The sequence below is a fragment of the Typopeltis vanoorti genome, chromosome 11, assembly GCF_054136105.1.
Source record: "Typopeltis vanoorti isolate ZY-2024b chromosome 11, IOZ_Tvanoo_1.0, whole genome shotgun sequence".
Classification (NCBI taxonomy): domain Eukaryota; kingdom Metazoa; phylum Arthropoda; class Arachnida; order Uropygi; family Thelyphonidae; genus Typopeltis; species Typopeltis vanoorti.
The window spans coordinates 29,993,793-30,012,047 of record NC_143559.1 but is presented as its reverse complement, the minus strand read 5'-3'; the positions used below and the strand labels follow the sequence as shown (position 1 = coordinate 30,012,047).

At 39.0% G+C, this 18,255-nt stretch overlaps 1 protein-coding gene across 3 annotated transcripts in view; it reads left to right on the top strand.

Annotated features, from left to right (window-relative positions):
• LOC150101407 (1-phosphatidylinositol 4,5-bisphosphate phosphodiesterase classes I and II-like) overlaps positions 1-18,255 on the top strand; it is a 965,056-nt gene that overhangs the window by 881,997 nt on the left and 64,804 nt on the right. For all 3 annotated transcript variants that reach the window (XM_090400893.1, XM_090400892.1, XM_090400891.1), the window contains one exon: positions 12,525-12,601. In XM_090400893.1, coding sequence (XP_090257019.1) covers positions 12,525-12,601 — 77 coding nt within the window. The remainder of the gene's footprint in view (positions 1-12,524; positions 12,602-18,255) is intronic.

The window sequence follows — 18,255 nt, the reverse complement described above, 5'->3', positions numbered from 1 at the left end:
ATATATTTGTTGGTTGTGCTTCTAGTTTTACCATTATCAATCTGCTACTACATTTTACTCAGTTGATTAGTCTTCTTCCCATTCTTTATTGAGAACCACCGCGACTCCATTTTTTGCTGTTTCATCACCTGAATAAATGATTTTGTAATCACCACTCTCCAAAAGTCTCCATCTCACTAATTCCCAATATGGCTATTTTTAATCTATCCATTTCTCTCTTCAAATTTTTCAATTTTTCAATTTGTAGGAGGGTTCTCATATTCCATGTTCCATTGAATGTACAAGGATTTCGCTGGTTTATGACCTGGGAAGCCTTGCTTCTTCCCCTGCTGTACACAAATATTCAGCCATTGTGTGCTTTACTGTCAATTAAATTGTCCATCCATACTACTATCTTAGTAGGGAAAAATAGAACAAGGTGGTATCCTGTTGCCTTCCTTGCCCGGCAATAAACCTTTCTAAAGAGGCTCTGTGTACTAGCCGTTTCTCATTCTTCATGATTGTCCGCCTACCACAATATCCTTTACACCATTGTCACTTAAGGTGATCTTCCGCTGATCAGGATGAAAGTTGTTACTGTCCCAACTTCCAGCAGGCAGTAACTTATTGAATGGTGGTTACATCTCACCATGTCGCATCCCCGTTATTGGAAATGTATGGCTTTTTATAGAGCTAGCAATGCTATTGTCTATCTCACCACTTCCTGTTGGTAGATGCTGTCCCACTGTCCATGACTGCTTATTCACGTGTTTCCCTGTTTATTCGCAGCTAACCTCTGTATCCAGAGGCCATTCCCCTATCTTCAACCTGGGGATGCGCTTGGCAGCATGGGACCCATGCCCTAATACTACTCATCACAGGCGAGCGTATTTCACGAGAATATACAGACTACAGCAATATTATTACTATTCCCTACATCTGGAGCACCTAAGAAAAAATAGAACTGTGATGCAATATAATCTCTGTACTGCTCTCAAACCTTACCTGAAACTGGCTGCCCTTATAATCAGTCTCCTAAGTATTCACTCCTTTCCCTACTTTCAAGTAGGATTATGTGGACAAACATCAAAATGGGAAGCAATGTGACTTATTGTGCCTAAGGTACCAGAGAAGGTTTTTCTAAGGAAGAAGTGAAAGAATTTTTCAAGTCAATCATGAGAACAGCTGACAAAAAAGAAAAAGTTGGTCCTTGGTGATCTGAACAGCAGGATGAATACTAGGAATATAGAAATGTTTTGGGAAAATTTGAAGAGAAGAGGAAAAACTAATAATAATGATGAAGGCCTTCTGGATTTCTGTTCAGGACTCATCACTAACACCATGCTTGTGAATTTGGACACAAAGATGTGCCGAAAGAATTCACATGGAGAGAAGACACAAGAAAAAAATATTTTATCGACTGTATTATCGTTAAAGATACCAAGAAATTATATACTTTGTTTAACACGTTCGCTGCCAACTACGAGTATACTCGTAGTTGGTAAACCAGCTACACAAGCCAGCTACGAGTATACTCATATGACACTTACCGCCGCCAACGAGATTACTGTACTGACCTTGAAGAAGTGAAAATGCTTGGCTTGTGGAGCTAGCATCAAAACTGTGTATTCTCATAGATGGTATATGCTCTGCACAAGCCAATTACGAGTATACTCATATGACGCTTACCGCCAGCAACGAGATTACCGTACTGACCTTGAAGAAGTGAAATTGCTCGGCGTACGGGAACAGACTATGCCAAAGTAGTGTGGCAGTGAACGTGTTAATCTTTTATCCAAGTGTAAGCAAAGAAAGTTTGTGCCTGAAGTATTTTCAGGACTGGGGCAACTTGTATATAGAAGCTAATGACTTCACATTAATTGGGTAGTGACCATTCCCATAATGCATAGCATTATACATATGCGTACGGATATGTGCTTTGCATTATGGGATAATAAGGCAAGTGATGTGAAGTCATTAGCTTCTATATACAAGTTGCTCCAGTCATAAAAATACTTCAGGCGCAACTTGGATAAAGGATTAAATCAAGTATATAATTTCTTGGTATCTTTAATTTAATGTATTATCGTTGACAACATCTTGCACTGGTTAGAGTGCAAAAGTATACAGTGAATTTGAAATTGGAAGTGATCATCAGTTACCTTTAAGGAAGTTAAATGAGTATCATGTCAAAAAGAAAAATATGCAGACTCAATTATTCAAATATTATTTATGAAAAAATTGAAAGAGTTCAAAAACAAGAACCAAACTTTGGAGTCTCATTGGAAAACTCTGAAGAAGGCATTGATTGATTCAGCCACACTGGCATGTGGTGAAGTTGTCTGCAGTGATAGAAAAATCAGATCACCATGAGAGACTCAGGAAATTAAGGAGGTTGTCACAGAAAAGAACAAAACATATAAAAAAGTTAATAGCAAATAAGTCTGTAGGTACACTAAGAGAAAACAAAGAAAAATGAAATAGAGCTAAGCTTTGTGTAAAAGGGGCTAAACAAAAGTCATAGGAAGACTTGATTAAGATATGTAAATTTTTTTTTTTCAGTTTTATACAATATGTAATTATTTTTTTCTTAAAGGTGTAAATTTTATAATGGATGAATATCAAAGATACTGTTGGAATAAAAATCAAATTATATTCATAGGTTAATTGCAATTTTAATATATACAGTAAAATCCCTTTTTTACACTTTTCAGGAAACGGATGGAAAAAAAGTGTAAATAGCAGGAAATGTAAAAAAAAAACATTAAAAAAAGGCTAAAAATGACAATGCTAGTATGTGAGTCTACATACTCGATTACAAAATTTAATAACCGAAAATAAATGAATTTACAATTACTTACATTTATCTATTTAAAAAAATCTTTAAATTGTTGATTGTTTTTGCTTTTCGTTTTTTTTTCCACATAGCGCCAGATTGCTTTCCATTGAGCTCAATGCTCGACCTGTTTTTTACTATCGTGTTCAAAATGGACATGGAGAGTCCAAGATCTTTTGCTAAATGCACACGTGTTCCGGCATGCCAATCTACATGGCGCAGAATTGCCATCTTTTCTTCTACCGAAATACATTTTCTGTCTTTTTTCTCCATGTTACTAACATGGATAATTCACCATCGCAATTCATACTGCGATTGGAAAATCACGGTATCACTCATCACTACATTACTGCTGCAAGTGTGCAGGTCACCATGATGGCGGAAACGAAACTACAGCCAAAAGCAATGCCATCTGGGAACATAAATGCACAGATTTCCGCAGAAATCGATTCGAAAATCAATATTGCCACCCGAGAAAAAAATGCAAATCACGGGAAATAATGTCCACATCAAGTTGTTAATGCCAGGAAAACAATATATTGTAAGAATAGGCCTTAAGACGGGACCAATGAAAAATGACGTAAATGGCAGAAAAACGTAAATTGTGAGAATGTAAAAATGGGGTTTTACTGTGTGTGTGTGTGTGTGTGTGTGTGTGTGTGTATATATATATATATATATATATAATAACTATTATTATTATTATTCGTGATGACCTTCAAGGAGTCCAAAGACATCGCGGGAGGACAACTACTATACAACCGTCTCCACCGCTACACCGAACCTCCACTACCAACCATTTCAATCAACGCCATCTACCGCCCACCACCACAACTAGTATTTTTTTGTCTGTAGTGGTGGAGATGGTTGTATAGTAGTTGTCCTCCCACGATGAGTCTTCAGACTCCTTGAAGGTGTCACGAATAATAATAATAATAATAGTTATAGTAAAAACCCCATTTTTACCTTCCCGCAATTTACGTTTTTTTTCTTGCCATTTACGTCATTTTTCGTTGGTCCTGATTTAAGGCCTATTCTTACATGTATTCTGAAGAGCCGATTTTTCTGTATGCAGGATGAAAAACCTTAGTTTCTGGGATAAAAAACCCTTCTACCTCCGTATGAGATTGGCTAACTCACCGTCGATTGAAAAAGTCCACATAAAGATTCCTCCTGTCGCGACGAGAATCGAACTTAGGCCTGTTCCAATCGAAGGGTGCAATGGACCGTCATTCTTCAAATTGCGCTACGGAGGCGCTTACTACTATTCACTCGGCTTGTAAACATTTTTAAAAATAATTATGCTGACTAAGAACACTGAGAAAGGTATGATAAAAACTTTAATAAAACACGACTAGTTTTGTCAGAACGCAGACTTCTTCGGGTGTGTAAATAATTACAAAAAACTAGAAAAAATAAGTTAAAAAACATAGTCTTCTCATATAAACAAGTTGGGAATTGTAACAGTCAAATTTGAAATGGTGTCCACATGGCAGGTCTAGCGTGAGGCATAGATGAGTGGCCACTGACTCGAGAGCACCAGAACTAGATCGCTGTGCTGTGAGAGTCAGGTAAGCTGTAGCTTAAATTATTGTTCATGTGTGATGGGTCCAGAACTATTTCTTTTGATTCTAGGATGCGGCTCTCTAGTTCATCACTGCATTTATTGATAGTGGTCGCAAGATTCTAGTCTATCTGGTGTTGGTGCTATTCTAGATCAGAGTTAGCAGAGAAAAGAACACGACTGGAGAGGACGCTTGCACGGGTTCTCTTGTAAGAGATGTCACGTTGATGTTCTTCAAGACATAGTGAGAGAGACTTATTGGTTTGTCCATAATAAGGTTTCACACATGAACAATAATTTAAGCTACAGCTTAACTGACTCTCACAGCGCAGCGATCCAGTTCTGGCGCCTCCGAGTCAGTGGCCACTCACATATGCCTCATGCTAGACCTGCCACGCTGACACCAGTTCAAATTTGACTGTTACTATTCCCAACTTGTTTATATGAGACAACTAAGTTTTATAACTTATTTTTTCCAGTTTTCTGTAATTTACACACCTGAAGAAGTCGAAGTTCGGACGAAACTAATCGTGTTTTATTAAAGTTTTTATCATACCTGTCTCGGTGTTCCTAGTCAGTATAATTCTTTTTTAATATATATATAAAAGATATCACAGACATGAATATATTTCACATGCAAAACTTTGTTTTGCTTACTTGGGTAAAGGATTAAAACCAAGTATAAAATTTCTTGGTATAAACAGACACTGGCAATACAAAGTAGTAATCTGCTACAAACCCTTAGACTTTTTTGCCAGATGTGGCTGGAAGCAATGGAGTTGGATATCAGGGATAAAAAAGATAAATATCAAGAAATTGAACAACATAGATACGAATATAAATTAAATTACACTTTAATAAATATTTCCGATATTTCGGCAACGTCATGTTGCCATCTTCAAAAGCAACTTACAAAAAAAGGCACGTGCACATAGGCACTATAACACAGTAACTGAGAATGAAGAGATGAAGCTATTGTTCTCCTAAAAGTCCTGATGGTGCCCTCTAGCTGGCTAAGTAGGTGTTCTTGACTGTTGGGCTGAAGGTCTGCTGATGTAAGCCTCCCAAATTTGGGGCAGTCACATACAATCAAATTTGTTGAGGTTTGGAGAGTTTCTTAGAGCTGAGGCCGATTCCATAAATAGTCTTTCGAATTTGTATTTGCTATGGCGTATTATTGTAGCTTTCTTCCACCATATTCTGTGGTGTGCATCCAGAGCATGGTCTACAAGACCTGAGTGGCTGTACTTGTGAAACCTGATGTAGTCCTTGTGTTCAGAAATTCTGATATTCGCTGTCCTGCCTGTTTGGCCAAAGTAAGATAGTTTACAGCTGCAAAGGACCTGGTATACACCAGGTAGGTCTAGGGAAAGTGGTTGATTTTTAGTGGAGTGGATAAGAGATGCCAATTTTCTGTATGGCGTGTAACAGGAGGTCAGGTCATGTTTTTTTAAGATTTTGGCAATTTTCTCCGAGGTGCCTCAGATGTAGGGAATGGTGATAGATTTAGAGTAATCCTTGTTGAGGAGGGGGGGGGGGGGCTGTGGTTTGTAGGTTTTAATATTTTTTGGATTTTTTTGGGAGAGGGAGGTAGCAATTGGCTGAGAAAGTGTTGAGGATGTGATTTAGTTTCAGTGTTTAGAGCAATGTTGTTAGAACAGATTAGTTTAGTCCTGTTGTATAGTGTGTTCACCACTCCATATTGTTGTGAGGGAGGGGGGGATTGTTGGTGAATATATCTGCCTGTATGGGTGGGTGTTCTATAAACTAAGAAAACCAGGGTTCCATCAGGCTGGTGGGTGACTAGTATGTCTAGGAAAGGGAGCCTGTTGTTTTCCTCTTTTTCCAGGGTGAACTTGATTCTGGGGGTGTTGGTTGTTTAAGTGTGTTAAGAAGGAGAGGAGTGTTTCAGAGCCATGTGGCCAAATAGCGAACACATCATCAACGTAGCAAAGCCATATGGTTGGTTTTTGTAGGGCAGAGGCTAAGGCTTTTTCTTCAAAGGTCTCCATAAAGAAATTGGCCAAGGGTGGGGAGAGTGGTGAATCCATGGCTGACCCCTCTATTTCTTTGTAGAATTTTCCCTGCTAAACGAAATAGCCTGAGTTCATTGTGAACTGAAATAGGGCTGAGATATCGGGAGAAAATTTAGCTTGGATTAGCTCTAAAGTTTCCTTGAGTGAGGACATTTGTGAATAAGGAGGAGACGTCAAAGCTGACCATCATGTCAGTATGTTGGGGATGTAAGGTTTTCTATGCTGGCTTTGAAGTGGGCTGATTTTTTTTTATGTGTGATGGTGTGTTGCCAGTATAGTGTGTGAGCTCTTTGGCCAAATGTTTAGCTAATTTGTATGTGGGCGAATCAATGCCATCCACTATGGGATGTAATGGCACATTTTCTTTATGTATTTTTGGGAGTCCGTAAATACGGGGGGGGGGGGGGGGGGTATAGAGTTAAACGGCTTTAATCTGTTAGTAACTTCTACATGCCAAGAAGTGACTTTCTTAAGAAGCCTGTGAAGTTTTTTAATTGTGAGTTGGTGGGATTGTATTCGATAGGGAGGTAAGTAGCCCGATCTAATAGAAGAGCTTTAAGCTTACCTGTGTAGTCCTTTTGGTTAAGTACTACAGTTGCATTTCCCTTATCTGCTTTGGTAATAACCAATTCTTTATTATTCCTCATTTCCTGCAGAGCTTTATATTCCTTGTTGGATATGTTGTTTTTGGTGGTCTTGCTTTGGAGAGGACACAAGCTACATCCAGTCTTACACTGTTGGCGATTTGATGTGGAAGGTGGCAGATTCCGCGTTCGATCTGGATCATAATATCCTCACTAGGTATTTTTCTGGGAGCAATGGCTAAGCTGTGGCCACGTGAATGTGCGTCGAGTGCTTCAGGCTTCAGGTTGACCGAAGAAAGGTTGATTACGGCGTTGGTAGGAAGTTTTGGATTGACGGTAGAATTCTTTTTTTTTAATTTTTCAAATTTTTTCATCTGTCGGCCTCGTATTTTTTCAAATTCTTTGTCTGCAGTGGTACACGAGACGTCATGTAAAATTGACCAAAGCTCGTGATTTAAAGTGCACGATAGCTCTTTTAATAATAGCTTTGTTAATGTCCTTCTTCACTCTTCATTCTCAGTTACTGTGTTGTAGTGCCTAAGTGCACGTGCCTTTTTTTTTTTGTAAGTTCCTTTTGAAGATGACGTTGCCAAAATATCGGAAATATTTATTAAAGTGTAATTTAATTTATATTCATATCTACGTTATTCAATTCCTTAAGTAATTTAATAATACATAACCAACGTATAAGCCTGTCTACGAGAATTAACATCATCCAAGGAGATGCTATTGCATGGAAAGCTCGCCAATACGATAAAATGAAGTTGAAGTTGTCTAAACAATTAAATCGTCTAACTTTCCTAAAACGCTGCTGGGATAATCAGGTAATCCCGAACTATGTAAAATTCAAGTACCGTTTTGTTTCACAAAAAGCTCTCCGTATATATAACTGTGCCAGCTACGCGTTGCTTTGTGAACAAATCACCACCACGCGGTTTCTCTTAGCGGACATTAACGAAGCTATTCGTACCTACGAAGAAGAGCTTTCGTGCACTTTAAATCAAGAGCTTTGGTCAATTTTACATGACGTCTCGTGTACCACTGCAGACAAAGAATTTGAAAAAATACGAGGCCGGCAGATGAAAAAATTCGAAAAATTAAAAAATAACTCTACCGTCAATCCAAAACTTCCTACCAACACCGTAATCAACCCTTTCTTCAGTCACCCTGAAGTACTCAACGCGCTTTCACATGGCCACAACTTTGCCACTGCTCCCAGAAAAATACCTAGTGAGGATATTATGATCCTGATCGAACGTGGAATCTGCCACCTTCCACATCAAATCGCCAACAGTGTAAGACTGGATGTAGCATGTGTCCTCTCCAAAGCAAGACCACCAAAAACCAACATATTCAACAAGAAATATAAAGCTCTGCAGGAAATGAGGAATAATAAAGAATTAGTTATCACCAAAACAGATAAGGGAAATGCAAATATAATACTTAACCAAAAGGACTACACAGGTAAGCTTAAAGCTCTTCTATTAGATCGGGCTACTTACCTCCCTATCGAATACAATCCCACCAACTCACAATTAGAAAACTTCACAGGCTCCTTAAGAAAGTCACTTCTTGGCATATAGAAGTTACTAACAGATTAAAGCCGTTTAACTCTATACCCCCCCCCCCCCGTATTTACGGACTCCCAAAAATACATAAAGAAAATGTGCCATTACATCCCATAGTGGATGGCATTGATTCGCCCACATACAAATTAGCTAAACATTTGGCCAAAGAGCTCACACACTATACTGGTAACACACCATCACACATAAAAAACTAAGCCCACTTCAAAGCCAGCATAGAAAACCTTACACTCCAACATACTGACATAATGGTCAGCTGTAACATCTCCTCCTTATTCACAAATGTCCCACTCAATGAAACTAGAGCTAATCCTAGCTAAATTTTCTCCCGATATTTCAGTTCACAATGAACTCAGGCTATTTCGTTTGGCAGGGAAAATTCTACAAAGAAATAGAGGGGGACAGCCATGGATTCACCACTCTCCCCACCCCTGGCCAATTTCTTTATGGAGACCTTTGAAGAAAAAAGCCTTAGCCTCTGCCCCACAAAAACCAACCATATGGCGTTAATGATGTGTTCGTTATTTGGCCACATGGCTCTGAAACACTCCTCTCCTTCTTAACACACTTAAACAACCAACACCCCAGAATCAAGTTCACCCTGGAAAAGAGGAAAACAACAGGCTCCCTTTCCTAGACACACTAGTCACCCGTCAGCCTGATGGAGCCTTGGTTTTCTTAGTTTATAGAAAACCCACCCATACAGGCAGATACATTCACCAACAATCCCCCCCCCCTCTTCACAACAATATGGAGTGGTGAAAACACTATACAACTGGGCTAAACTAATCTGTTCTAACAACATGGCCCTAAACACTGAACGAAATCACAACACTTTCTCAGCCAATGGCTACCCCCCAAAAAAAAATCCAAAAAATATTAAAATCTACAAACCGCACCCCCTCCCCACAACAAGGATTACTCTAAATCCATCACCATTCTCTACATCTGAGGCACCTCGGAAAAAATTACCAAAATCTTAAAAAAACATGACCTAACCTCCTGTTAAAGGCCATACAGAAAATTGGCATCCCTTATCCGTTCCACTAAAAATCAACCACTTCCCCTAGACCTACCTGGTGTATACCAGGTCCATTGAAGCTGTAAACTCTCTTACTTTGGCCAAATAGGCAGGACAGCGAATATCAAAATTTCTGAACACAAGGACTACATCCGTTTTCACAAGTACAGCCATTCTGGTCTTGCAGACCATGCTCTGGATACACGCCACAGAATACGATGGAAGAAAGCTACAGTAATACACAGTAGCAAATACAAATTCAAAAGACTATTTATGGAATCAGCGTCAGCCCTACGAAACTCTCCAAACCTCAAGAAATTTGGTTGTATGCGACTGCCCCAAATTTGGGAGGCTTACATCAGCAGACCTTCAGCCCAACGGTCAAGAGCACCTACTTAGCCCGCTAAAGGGCACCATCAGGACTTTTAGGAGAACAATAGCTTCATCTCTTCATTTTCAGTTACTGTGTTGTAGTGTCTACGTGCACGTGCCTTTTTTTTTGTAAGTTCCTTTTGAAGATGGCAACATGATGTTGCCGAAATATCGGAAATATTTATTAAAGTGTAATTTGATTTATTTTCGTATCTACGTTGTTCAATTCCTTAAGTAATTTAAGAGTGCATAACCAACATATAAGCCTGTCTACAAGAAATATCAAGAAGATGGCAACATGTTCCGGAGGCTATTGAAAAACTTAGAAATGGAGAAATCAGTAACAGTAATCAGAGATAACAAAGGTAATATGAAAAATGAAGCCAAAGATATTCTGAATATCTGGAGTAATTACTTTGAAAGATTTAAACGAAACGAGCAGTGATATGAAAGTGGTAGAAAATATTCAAGAAGATTGCAATCAGGAGTACATATCAATAGTTAGGTGGAAAAAGCTAACAAAAGCCTAAAATATGGAAAGGCATATGGATTAGATGATATTTGAACACAAATGTTCTGATATGGAGATATAAAAATTTTATCATGGCTATACTTGCATAATTCAGAATGCCTGATCAAAACGTCAAATTCCTGACGATGGGAGTAAAGCTCTTATAGTTTCCTTCTGTTAAAAAGGGAAATAAAACTGAGTGCGAAACTTATAGAGAAATTTCTCTACCTAGTTAATGGTAAGATTTATGCAATCAAACCTCAAAAGAATCTAAGAAAAATCGTGGAAGTTAAACTTGGAGAAAAAACTAGGTGGGTTCAGGTCAAATAGATGTTAGGATCAGGTTTTCACTTTTGCAACAAATAATTGAGAAACTGTAGGTACATTACAAGTATCTGTATTTTAGTTTTGTGTATCTGAAAAAAGCATATGACATGGTGGCAAGAGAAAAATCTTTTTGAAATGCAACAGTTATATGGTGTAAATAAAACATTACACAGAGAAATATATACAGGGTGTTCGGGATAAATTTGACATATTTATAATTAATTATATTTTTCCGTAAGTTACATGTATTAACACACACTTCTCTTCATTTAAAAGTTTGGACCCTTCTTCATTCATATACAAGATGTCAGAAAGGATGGATAGCTGGAACCCACCTGAATCATGGAAGAGAATAACTTGTATCATGATGATTCGTGCCCGCCATCAAAATAAGGATATTACGACTGCTGCCCAATGCTCCCTGAATACAGTAAAAACAATCAGGCATGAACTAGAGACTTGCAATGGTGACTACGAGGATGTAGCAAGAAGAAAGATCCCTAGCAGACGATCTGATTGCGTTCGTACAGCAGAATTCCTCGCAAATCTGCAGGAACAGGTGTTGAAGAACCCTGGCATTGGAATTCGGGCTTTGTTCGTGGAGTTGCTAACTGTAGTCAAGCCCTGGATAACAAGGATAGCCAATGGTAGGCCGTATGTATGGCAGCAGGATTCGGCCCCTTGCCACACCTCTGGGAAAAGTCAAAAATGGTTGTCTGAAAATTTCTACGACTTCACCAGTCCAAATGTTTGGCCTCCAAACTCCCCAGACCTTAACCCCATGGATTATTTTGTATGGGGCGCAGTTGAAAAAGACACCAATCGCACTTCCAGTAATACAAAAGCCCAGTTAATGGATAAAATTAAAACAGTTTTTGCGGCCCTTCCCAGGGAGACTGTAGCATCAACTTGTTCGAGGTTCCGAAGCAGAATTGAAGCTGTGATCGATGCTGATGGTGGTTATTTTGAGTAAATCTTGTTGATAGTATTGTAATTAACTCTGCCTGTAATGTTTTTTTGTCAATTCATTAAATTTAATAGATACAAAGAAGATTTTCTTTTTCCTTACGAAACTGTCAAATTTATCCCGAACACCCTGTAGTTTATATTTAGGTTGTCAGTATTCAGAATTGAAGCAAGTACAGGAAAATGGTTTCATGTGAAATCAGGTGTGAGACAAGGGTGCACTCTATCTTCACTTTTATTCATCATCTATATCTATACAGATCACATTATATAAGAAATTGGCATTAAGCATGATAACAGAACTGGAGATATCAAATTTAGATTTTTTTTTTTTTTTTTTCAGATAAAATCCTGAACAAATCTAGTGCAGGTATTTTATGCCAGAATGGAAGGGGAAAAAAACTTAAAGGAATACTGAGATTTAGGTGAATTTATGCAGTCAGGAACATATTAGAAGACAGAAATATAAGATATGACAACATTAGAGTACTGACAAGTGATAGACTAATTTGGAAAAAAAAATGACAGGATATTAGTAGAAATGTAATAGTATCCTGATTGCCCCCTGAGAGTGCATATCAGGAACATGATTGATGACGATGAAAAAAATTAAATAACAGCAGTCCAAGAACAGAGTCCTATGCCTTTCTGCAGTAACCCAAAACAACAAAATTATATGATATATCTGTCAATCACTGGATTTTAGGTAATAGTTACTAATGGATTTTATTATTATTTTCAGGTGTTTATTGCAATGGAAAAAGCTATGCAGTTATCTCAAGCAACACAGTTGGATTACCTGAAATCTTTACATGACAGGTAAGCAAACTTTTTCGGTATGAATGATTCCTGAAGTAAAATATGAATAACAGTGATAATATCATAAGACAGCAAGGGGGGGGGGGGGGGGAGTGATAGCAAAAAATGACACAAGATTTGAAAGCCAAGATGGTGAATTAAAGAGAACTAAAGATATACCTGGTCTGGCTATAAATACTGTTACAACTTGAACAGCACATAAACCTTTATCGTTAAATCATTTACAGTTTTCAGCACATACAAACCAGATATATAATATTATTATTATTGTTATTATTAAACAAGACCTCATTGAGTCAAAGACTCATCTAGGAGGTCCGTTTATCTCGCACATATCTCATCATACCGTGTCTTAAACACATTCAAACTCCTTGCAGACACCACACTCTCAGGCAAGGCATTCCAATCACTCACAACTCTGCACGAAAAAAACCTGCTTCTCACTCCCCTACTCACACCCTCTTTATACAGTTTCCAGGCATGACCTCTGGTTCTCCCCTGATCTCCCACTATTCTCGGTAGAACTTCTCCACCATTGATCCTATAACAACACCTTACCACCTTGTAGGTCTCTATCATATCTCCCCTCTTCCTTCTCTCCACTAGACTCTGCAAATTACATCTTTTCAATCTTTCCTCATACTCGACATTCCAGAGGTCAGAAACTACCTTAGTCAGTCACCTTTGGACCCTTTCCAACATCTCTTCATCCTTCTGAAAACCAAGTGACCAAATCTGGGCACAACAGTTCATGTGTCGCCTAATCAAAGCCTTATACAGTGGAACAAGAATCTCCCTACTTCTACACGTCAGTGTCCTCTGGTTCTCCCCTGATCTCCCACTATTCTCGGTAGAACTTCTCCACCATTGATCCTATAACAACACCTTACCAACTTGTAGGTCTCTATCATATCTCCCCTCTTCCTTCTCTCCACTAGACTCTGCAAATTACATCTTTTCAATCTTTCCTCATACTCGACATTCCAGAGGTCAGAAACTACCTTAGTCAGTCACCTTTGGACCCTTTCCAACATCTCTTCATCCTTCTGAAAACCAAGTGACCAAATCTGGGCACAACAGTTCATGTGTCGCCTAATCAAAGCCTTATACAGTGGAACAAGAATCTCCCTACTTCTACACGTCAGTGTCCTCCGCATCATTCCCAGAAGTCTTTGTGTCGTCTTCACAATTTTGGCGATGTGTCCCCTAAATTTTATATCCTTATCCACTATCACCCCCAGAACTCTTATTTCCTCTACTTCCAACAATATATTCTCACCAAGCATAAATTTTGCATCCCATCTTTGTTTTCCAAATTTTAAAACCTTACGTTTTGCAACATTGAACTCACATCCCCATTTGCTTGCCCAATCACTCAATTTATTCAAGTCTTCTTGCAAGGCCACAACATCTTCACTACTCTTTATGGTTTGTCCCAACTTTGCATCATCTGCAAACAACTGAATATCTCCATCCAAATCTTCGTCAATATGATTAATATACAAGTTAAATAGTAATGGCCCTAAAACAGACCCCTGAGGCACTCCACTAGTGACTTTCCTTTTCCTGGATATTGCACCCCCATACACAAATTGTTGATACCTATCAGATAGCCAGTCTCCAATCCAATGCACTAATCTAATATCCAACCCCATCTGCTCTAGTTTGACTGTCAACTTATCATGAGGTACGCTATCAAAAGCTTTTGCGAAATCCAAGTATTACTGTGTATCCTTCTCCTCTGTCCAAGGAAGCAGTCACTTTATTGTAATAAGTAAGTAGATTACTAAAACATGACCTCCCTTTAGCAAATTCATGCTGTCCATCAAAGATTATACCATTGTTGTCAACCCAACTCTGGATCCTAGTTCTCACAAGCTTCTCCAACAACTTAACCACAACACCTGACGCACAGATAGGCCTATAGTTTGATGCTTGGGTTTGATCAAGAACTTGACCAAATGCAAGACTCGAATTAAAAAAATATGTCAAGGCAGGTGTCAACTCTCCGGCACATTCCTTCAGAATACGCGGTGATATATTATCAAGTCCCACAGCCTTATTTACATTTAGTTTACTCAACTCCCCAAACACCTCTTGCTCACTTACAGTCAGTCTCTCCTCCCCATCATCAACTGCTCTTAATCTCTCCATGAAGTCACTTCCACAAGATTGAAAGATCTTTATGAACTGCTCATTAAGTATCTCCACCACACATTCTGCAACAGCTGTCTTTATACCATTTCCTCCAATCAATGTCATCCTTCCATAATCATTCTTTCTTTTGCTGGCTACATATCGAAAGAACTCCCTAGGATTTTTTTGGTCCTTGCCTGGTCTTTGTAGACCTCATGAAATTGGTTACTTCCACTTCTCTTATGCTGCCTCCACAATGCCCTTTTTCTCTGTATCGCATGCTTAATCTCTTTATTCATCCATCTCACACCTACCTTATTTAACTTTCTCACCCGTGGAATACATTTAGACATTGCATCTACTAATTAGTTTTAGAAAATCCCCCAAGCTGCATTGATCTCTTTTCCAGCTAACTCCTCATTCCATGCTACACCTGCAAGCTGTCTCCTGAGCTCTTCATAATCACCCCCCTTGTAGTTCCACATATACCCTTTTTTCACAGGGGTCCTTACACTGCTGGCAACCACCCAGGTAATCACCTCATGGTCACTTTCACCAATTGGTGGATGATTTGACACCTCATTGATAATTACATCCTCCGATGAGATGACCAAATCCAAAACCCTTAATCCTCGTGTGCCCTCTGTTACATACTGTCTGAGGTAGTTATCCCTCAAAAACTCAAGAAACTCATTTTCTTTACTTCCAGTTGCTATTTCTTCATTCCAGTCTATATTGCCATAATTAAAATCACCCATAATAATCACCCTTTTCTTATTTGCTTGGCTTATTTGACTATACATTTCACTATCACCACCATCCATATTACCAGGTCTATAACAACATCCTACCAAGTATTTGATTCTATTCACCTCTATCTCACACCATACTGCCTCAAAACCACTGGCCCTATTTCCCTCTTGCATCTCTACCTTATACGGACATAAATCTTTCTCTATCATCAATAGCACGCCCCTCCCTTTTTAACCCTTCTATCCTCACGAAACACATCATAACTTTCCATCTCTATTCCTGTCAGGATGTCGTCCTCATCTAACCATGTCTCACTTATTCCGACAATCTCTGGGTTTACAGATGCAATTAGTGCAACCATTTCATCCGCCTTGTTTCTTATACTTCTAGCATTGGTATACAAACACAACAACTCATTTCTGGATCTACAGCTAGTTCCACTGATACCACTCACTCGATGCAATCTCTCCATGCTGGACTGGGGCCATTTCCCTTTCTGCTTCTTCATTTTAGAACCCTTTGCAATTCCATCTGTTTCCTCTTGATCCCTGGTCATCCCATTTCTTTCCTGCCTACACATGCTCTCACCTCCTCTTGGAGCATCCACCTTTCTCACGCTGTGTACCCCTGTCTACCCTGAGCCTTCCCGTTTCCCTACTCCTCTTGCATACCCATTCTCTCATTTTCTATACTCATACCACTCACTTCCCCATTCATTTCCACTTCTTCAATCTCTCCTGTCTTACTCTCCTGCTCTTCTACATCACTCCCCCCCCCTTGATCTGATTCATTCTCTCTATTCACTTCTCTACTTTCCAGCAGCAGTCTTTCCAAACGACTCACACCATAACCACTCAAATGCAGTCAATCGCTCTCATACAGCTCACTTCGTCCCTCAAACTCATTCCACACGTTAACAAACTGTACTCCCATCTCCTCACACATTTCAGCCAGAATATCATTCATGATCCTTGTTCTCCGCCTCATTTCACCACAATCATATCTAGGCAACACACTGACTATCCTTCCTGTCACACTATTCTCTTTTATCTTCTTTCCAAGCAGTCTCCTGACATTCATTTTGACATGCTCTTTGTTCTCTCTCAAATCATTTGTACCAATTAATACAATTAACTCTTTTGCTCGCTCCCACCTCATATTCAATGCTTCAATCACTGTACTCATTTTACTGCCTGGAAAACATACCTTGTGCATTTTATCCTCTAGCACACCTTTAATAATAGAGTCGCCATACAATGCCACTCGCTCATCTTTCATTAACTCTTTAATGCCATCCTGAATTATTTTAATAGTTTCGACCTGAATTCTCTTAATTTCATTCCGCATCCATTTCAATTCTTGCTTCATCCAATCCAATTCACCTTCCGAACCTCGCGACACATTCTCTCTATCATTAAATCTTTCTAACTCTCGACCCCCTCTTCTCACTTTCCCTCTCATTCATCCTTCTTTGTATCCGTACTTTCGGTCCAACATACGTCCAACTTTCACTATCATTCTTTTCACTTTCACTCTCATTTATCTTTCTTTGTTTCCGTACTCTCGGACTAACATGCGTCCAACTTTCGCTATCATTCTTCTCACTTTTACTGTCATTTCATCTTTCTTTGGTTCAGTACTTTCGTTCCAACATCTGTCCAACTTTCGCCATCATTCATTCTTTTTTCACTATCATTTATTCTTTCGATTTTTTTTCGATTTTACTTGCGATTTCTGCATCACGCCATTTCTACTTTCATTTATTCTTTCAATTTTGTTTCTTTCTGCTTCACTTTCGTGCCTTTTAACATCCGTTACGGTTGTCAAATCGCTCTTTTTCTTTTTTCCTGATTTTTGTAACATTTTTTCCCCTCTCTACCTCACCATCCTTCTCTTTCAAACGTGCACTCGTGACACAATCGGTACTAGCACTTTCTGTCATCAAGTTCATATTCGCATTCATCAGTTCCTTGTTTAGGTCACACTACGCACACACCCTTCTTCCATCTGCACTAAACATCCACAAATCATTTATGTAACCGAAGGAATACATATAACAGACCTCACACTTAACGAAACGACTGAAATCTAAATTAAAATCATGGAATGACAATGTCGCCACCATTTTGTTTTTCTCTGCAGGTTACTAGGTCTAATAATAACGATTTCGTAATTCAGTTTAGGCAAGAAAAAACCCCCACACTAATAATATCAGTAGCGTACAACGTTTACAGCCTCTCTTACTTAAACAATTACGCATATATACTTAATTATTCCTAGTAAAACTTATCTGAATCAGGAGCTCTTCAAATCACGTCCGCAGTGTTTGGCCCACTAGTGCCCTCCCTATGCAAGTGTTAGCAACAATCAATGTTTGAAATGTCCCCCTTTTGCCTTCATGCATGCCCGAAGTTTGTGAGGCCACATATCAATGGCAGCATGCACAACATCCATTGGAAAAGTTGGCACTATTAATTCCAAATTCACCTTCAGTCTGACTTTGTTGAGGTGCCATTTGCTGCAGGCTACTCTCTCAAGCTTCAACCACAATTTGAAGTCCAACAACAGATTCAAGCCAGATGGCCAATCAGATGGTGATGTGTGGTCCTCACCTTGTGTGCAGAGACTGAATCCTGTTAGAAGGTCTACTGTACTGTGAAATAAGATGTTGTTCTGTGTCCATACCATAAGTTTCAGCATGGTGTCTTGATACACTTTGGTAGAGGTTTTGATCCCTTTCTCACAGAAATGCAAGTTGGATACCC